The sequence below is a fragment of the Pseudoliparis swirei genome, chromosome 11 (assembly GCF_029220125.1).
Source record: "Pseudoliparis swirei isolate HS2019 ecotype Mariana Trench chromosome 11, NWPU_hadal_v1, whole genome shotgun sequence".
NCBI classification, from domain to species: domain Eukaryota; kingdom Metazoa; phylum Chordata; class Actinopteri; order Perciformes; family Liparidae; genus Pseudoliparis; species Pseudoliparis swirei.
The window spans coordinates 5,558,305-5,564,922 of NC_079398.1; the positions used below are offsets into that span (position 1 = coordinate 5,558,305).

Consider the following 6,618-nt stretch of genomic DNA (forward strand, 5'->3'; position numbering starts at 1 on the left):
GATGGCTTCGTAGTGGTTAGTGGATAGAGGCCTCCCAGTTGGAAGTGAGTCACTGCCCCAAACGAGGGAGGTCCAGTTTCTCAAGGTCTTGTTGACAAGTGAGGGAGTGGAATAAATGTCAACTTTACCAAAACCAGAACAACTAAAATGAGTTATCTCTTGTGTGAGTTAACATGTGTCTCTTTAAATGTCTCCTCTCAGTAAAAGATGTTTTACAGAGTGAGCAGCTGAAAGGTTTCTCTCCTGTGTGAGTTAACACATGACTCTTTAAAGTTTCACTCCGTGCAACAGATGTTCTACAGACTGAGCAGCTGAAAGATTTATCTACTGTGTGAGTTAACATGTGTTTCTTAAAATCTCATTTGAGGTGAAATCTTTTCCCACATTTAGAGCAGCTTAATGGTTTCTCACTAGAACTACATTTTGAATCACTGACAGAAACTTCATCATTATTCAACGAGTTTAAACCTGATTGAGGTTCCTGGTCTTCTTCCAATCAACAGAGTCATAAGTATCTGGTTCTGAAGAGTCTCCAGTCTTTTCATCAGGATCTGGAGGTCTATCTGGATCTGCGTTTCTGGCTGGTTCTGGTCCTCCACAATCATCTCGATCAGCTTCTATTTCCATCGGTTCAGTTTGTCTTTGATGAAGCTGAGAGGACTGAGCTTCCTCTTCAGCTTCACTTCACGGGAGTGAATGAGAACTTGAGACCAGCCTCCTCCAGCCCTTGAAGCTGCTCTCCCTCCTGACTGGTCCAGAGTTCCTCATGTACCTCCTTAATGTGGGGGGGCTCTGGGTCCTCCTGTTCCTCTTTAATGTGGGGGCACTGAGTTCTCTTGGTCCTCCTGTTCCTCTTTAATGTGGGGGGGGCTCAGGGTTCTCCTGGTCCTCCTGTTCCTCTTTAATGTGGGGGGGCTCTGAGTTCTCTTGGTCCTCCTGTTCCTCTTTAATGTGGGGGGGCACTGAGTTCTCTTGGTCCTCCTGTTCCTCTTTAATGTGGGGGGGCTCAGGGTTCTCCTGGTCCTCTTTAATGTAGGGGGGCTCAGGGTTCTCCTGGTCTGCCTGTTCCTCTTTAACTAGCGGGGGCTCTGGATGCACCTGGTCCAGACTGGAGCTCCAGACCTGCTGCTCAAAAGGAACCTCTTCTTTAACCACCAACAGCTGCTGGACGTCTGTGGAAAAGAGAAACATACATTTATACATCTTTTGAATCTCATATTAAACTGTGATAAGAAGTATATCACTGACAAATCTGTGAATTAGTTGTGTATGAGAGAAGCATGACCTCTTAATAAAAAGAACAACATCATGTAGCAGACACTTTTATCCAAATCGACTTACAATAAGTGAATTCAACCACGAGTACAAACTCAGAACAAGAAAGTCAAACTACAAAAATACCATAAGTAATACCATAATACAATAAGTAATTCCATAAGTAATGATATTCAATTCAATTCAAATCAGTTTATTTGTATAGCCCAATTTCACAAATTACAAATTTGTCTCGGAGTGCTTTACAATCTGTACACAGACATCCCTGCCCCAAAACCTCACATCGGACCAGGAAAAACTCCCAAATAACCCTTCAGGGGGAAAAAAGGGAAGAAACCTTCAGGAGAGCAACAGAGGAGGATCCCTCTCCAGGATGGACAGGTGCAATAGATGTAATGTGTACAGAAGGACAGATTTAGAGTTTAAATACATTCAATGAATATGACAGAGTGTATGAATAGTTCATAGTAGGCATATTCCACGATGGAGACCTCCACGATCCATCAGGCAGATGGAGGTAGAGAGGAGGAGTGGAAGGAGTCTCAACAGTGGGCGGAGTCTCAACAGGACAGTGGCGTAGTCGGTGGCAGGAATTCCACGACCCAGACCTCGATGATCCATCAGGCAGATAGGATCTATGTCGTCTCATAGGGTCCGATGACCCCATGAGACGTGAAGTCAAAAGGACTCCGGGGAGAAAGCAGAGTTAGTAATGTGTGATGGAGAGATGAAAATTCATCCCTAAGGAGCGAAAAAAGAGGAGATAGGTGCTCAGTGCATCCTAAAACGTCCCCCAGCAGCTATAAGCCTATAGCAGCATATCAAGGGGCTGGACCAGGTGAACCTGATTCAGCCCTAACTATAAGCTCTGTCAAAGAGGAAAGTCTTAAGTCGACTCTTAAACGAGGTGACTGTGTCTGCCTCCCGGACTAAAGGTGAAGCTGGTTCCATAGAAGAGGAGCTTGATAACTAAAGGCTCTGGCTCCCATTCTACTTTTTAAGACTCTAGGAACTACAAGTAGTCCCGCATTTAGTGAGCGTAGCTCTCTAGTGGGGCAATATGGTACTACAAGCTCCTTAAGATATGATGGTGCATCACCAATCAAGGCTTTGTAGGTTAAGAGAAGAATTTTAAAAGTGATTCTTGATTTTACTGGGAGCCAGTGCAGAGCAGCTAGTGCAGGAGTGATGTGATCTCTGTTCTTAGTTTTAGTGAGAATACGAGCTGCAGCATTCTGGATCAACTGAAGGGACCTAAGAGACTTATTAGAGCAGCCTGATAATAAGGAGTTGCAGTAATCCAGTCTTGAAACGCATCATCTCACTCTTCCGGTAAGCTCCGGTTGCCAGCTCAGCAGCGAGCATGACTTCTTCTTCTCTCCCTCCCGCTCAGTGTGTCTCATGTCTAGTTCTCCCTCTGCCTCCCTTAATGATAACGATACATGCAACAAGTGTAGTTTATTTGCTAGGTTGGAGGCAGGTCTCAGTGGGTTAGATGCACGGCTCCGCGCCATCGAAGCTCAGACAGCTATGCTAGTTAGCCCGCCCTCTCCCGTAGCCGGCGCGGAGCTACAGTCAGCTGTTAGCTGTTCTCCGGTAGTTCCCGAGCAGCCGGGTGGTTGGGTAACTGTTCGCAGGAGTAGTAAGTCTATACAGAATCTCACTGTGCACCAACCACTTCACGTTTCCAACCAGTTTTCCCTGCTCAGCGACACACCCGCTGAGGAACACACCCTGGTTATCGGGAGCTCGATAGTCAGGAACGTGAAAATAGCGAAGCCGCGGAGCACAGTCGTGTGCCTCCCGGGGGCCAGAGCGGGCGACGTGGAGTCTTGTTTGAAACTGCTGGCTAAGGACAAGCGGAGATACAGTCAGATTGTAATACACGCCGGTGGTAATGACGCCCGAGCCCGCCGGTCGGAAGTCACTCAAATTAATGTGGAATCCGTGTGTGCTTATGCCAAGACGTTGTCGGACACCGTCGTTTTCTCTGGCCCTCTCCCAAATTTGCAGACAGACGAATTGTTTAGCCGAATGTCGTCTTTCAACCGCAGGCTGTCGAGGTGCCCAGCGAATAATGTGGTCTACGTAGACAACTGGAAGACTTTCTGGGGAAAGCCTGATCTGATGAGGAGAGACGGCATCCATCCCACGTTGGACGGAGCGCGTCTCATTTCTGCAAACATAACCAAGTTGATCAACGGACAGCCATATCTGTGACAATGCAGGGTTCATGTCATAAAGCAGAAACAGAGTAGCCCCATGCCCCTGTCATCCCTGTCACCCAGTGTCCCCCATAGCACATCCCTCCCCCGGGGCATCCGCCCCCTCTCACCCAGTCCCTCCCAGAGCTCCATAGAGACTGTGTCTGTCCCACGGCCACTTAAACTTAAATTAATTATATCAAAAGTAAGCAGAAGAGGAGTCGTACACAATAACCTTATACAAGTTAACACCATTATTTCAGCAGTGCAACAAAACAGGACTATTAAATGTGGTCTCCTAAATATTAGATCTCTGTCATCTAAAGCTGTGTTACTCAATGATTTAATATCAGATAATCACATTGATTTATGTTGTCTAACTGAAACCTGGCTGAGGCATGAAGAATATGTCTGCCTGAATGAATCGACTCCTCCAAGTCATATTAATACTCACATTCCTCGAGGCACCGGTCGAGGAGGTGGAGTAGCAGCCATCTTTGACTCGAGCCTATTAATAAATCCTAAACCTAAATTACACTACAACTCATTTGAAAGCCTTGTTCTTTGTCTTTCACATCCAACCTGGAAAACATTACAGCCAATTCTATTTGTGATTCTGTCCCGGCCACCAGGTCCATATTCAGAGTTTATATCTGAATTCTCAGAATTTATATCAAGTTTGGTTCTTAAAACTGATGAAGTTATTATTGTAGGAGATTTTAATATTCATGTGGATGTTGATAATGATTGCCTTAGTGCTGCATTCATCTCATTGTTGGACTCGATTGGCTTCTGTCAGAGAGTACAGAAACCCACTCACAGCTTTGGCCACACGCTTGATCTTGTTCTTACTTATGGCGTTGACATTGAGCATTTGAAGGTCTTCCCACAGAATCCTCTTCTGTCAGACCACAACCTCATAACTTTTGAATTTATACTACCGGAGTGAACACCGTTAAGTCAAAAGTTTCTACACCAGATGTCTAACTGACAGTGCTGTAGCTAAATTAAAAGAAGCGATTCCTTCTGCATTTGATTCAATACCATGTCTCAATATAACAGAGGACTCCTGGTCTAACTTTAGTCCGTCCCAGATTGATCATCTTGTTGATAGTGCCACAGGCTCACTGAGAATGACACTGGACTCGATAGCCCCTCTGAAGAAGAAGACAGTGAGGAAGAGGAGGTTTGCTCCCTGGTATAACCCTCAGACCCGCAAACTGAAGCAAACGTCACGAAAGCTTGAAAGCATATGGCGTTCAACTCATCTGGAAGAATCCCGCTTAGTTTGGCGAGATAGTCTTAAAACTTATAAGAAGGCCCTCCGTAATGCCAGAGCAGCCTATTACTCATCAGTAATAGAGAAAAATAAGAACAACCCCAGGTTTCTCTTCAGCACTGTAGCCAGGCTGACAGAGAGTCACAGCTCTGTGGAGCCGAGTATTCCTATAGACCTCAGTGGTAATGACTTTATGAACTTCTTTAATGAAAATTTGTTAACTATTAGGGACAAGATTAATAATCTCTTGCCCTTAACCAGTGCCAATCTGTCCTCAAGTGGAATGGCCTTGGAAACCGCTGTATGCCCTGGTGTTTATTTGGATGGCTTTTCTCCCTTCAACCGTGACCAATTATCTTCAACGGTTTCTACTTCGAACACGTCTACCTGTCTCTTGGACCCCATCCCGACGAGGCTGCTTCAAGACGTTTTGCCTTTAATTGGCAGCTCTCTATTAGATATTATCAATGTGTCTCTGCTAACAGGCCACGTACCACACTCCTTCAAAGTGGCTGTTATTAAACCTCTCCTGAAGAAGCCCACTCTGGATCCAGAGGTGTTGGCTAACTACAGACCGATCTCTAACCTCCCCTTCCTCTCCAAGATCCTTGAGAAAGTGGTCGCAAATCAGTTGTGTGACTTTCTACATCATAATTGTTTATTTGAGGAGTTTAAGTCAGGATTTAGAAAACACCACAGCACCGAGACAGCACAGGTGAAAATTACAAATGACCTCTTAATGGCAGCAGATAAAGGACTCATCTCTGTACTGGTCTTGTTAGACCTTAGTGCTGCATTCGACACCATTGACCATGACATCCTATTACAGAGACTGGAGCAGTCGATTGGCATTTCAGGCACGGCACTAAGTTGGTTTAAATCCTATTTATCAGATCGATCTCAGTTTGTATTTGTAAACGATGATGCCTCGATAACCACCAACGTTAGTCACGGAGTTCCACAAGGTTCTGTGCTTGGACCAATTTTATTTACCTTATACATGCTTCCTTTGGGCAATATTATCAGGAAACACTCCATAAACTTTCATTGCTATGCAGATGATACTCAACTATATCGATCGATGAAACCAACCAACTAAGTAAAATTCAAGCATGTCTTAAAAACATAAAAACAAGGATGACCTGCAACTTCTTGATGTTAAACTCAGACAAAACCGAAGTAATTTTACTCGGCCCTGAGCACCTCAGAGATCAATGATCTGGTGATGTGGTTTCTGTAGACGGCATTGCCCTAGCATCCAACACCATTGTAAAGAATCTTGGCGTTATCTTTGATCGGGACTTGTCCTTTAACTCCCACGTAAAGCAAATCTCAAGGACTGCATTCTTTCATCTACGTAATATTTAAAGAAATCAGGCACATCTTGTCTCAAAAAGATGCAGAAAAATTGGTTCACGCGTTCGTTAATTGGAGACTGGATTACTGCAACTCCTTATTATCAGGCTGCTCTAATAAGTCTCTTTGGTCCCTCCAGTTGATCCAGAATGCTGCAGCTCGTGTTCTCACTAAAACTAAGAAAAGAGATCACATCACTCCTGCACTAGCTGCTCTGCACTGGCTCCCAGTAAAATCAAGAATCACTTTTAAAATTCTTCTCTTAACCTACAAAGCCTTGATTGGTGATGCACCATCATATCTTAAGGAGCTTGTAGTACCATATTGCCCCACTAGAGCTGCGATCATTAGATGCGGCACTACTTGTAGTTCCTAGAGTCTTAAAAGTAGAATGGGAGCCAGAGCCTTTGGTTATCAAGCTCCTCTTCTATGGAACCAGCTTCACCTTCAGTCCGGGAGGCAGACACAGTCACCTCGTTTAAGAGTAGACTTAAGACCTTCCTC

At 44.8% G+C, this 6,618-nt stretch overlaps 1 protein-coding gene across 1 annotated transcript in view; it reads right to left on the reverse strand.

Annotated features, from left to right (window-relative positions):
* Positions 1-885: 885 nt before the first annotated feature.
* Positions 886-6,618, reverse strand: part of LOC130201144 (ras-related GTP-binding protein D-like) — an 11,022-nt gene continuing 5,289 nt past the window's right edge. Inside the window, exon 3 of the mRNA XM_056425875.1 lies at positions 886-1,172. Coding sequence (XP_056281850.1) covers positions 1,077-1,172 — 96 coding nt within the window. The 3' untranslated portion in view covers positions 886-1,076. The remainder of the gene's footprint in view (positions 1,173-6,618) is intronic.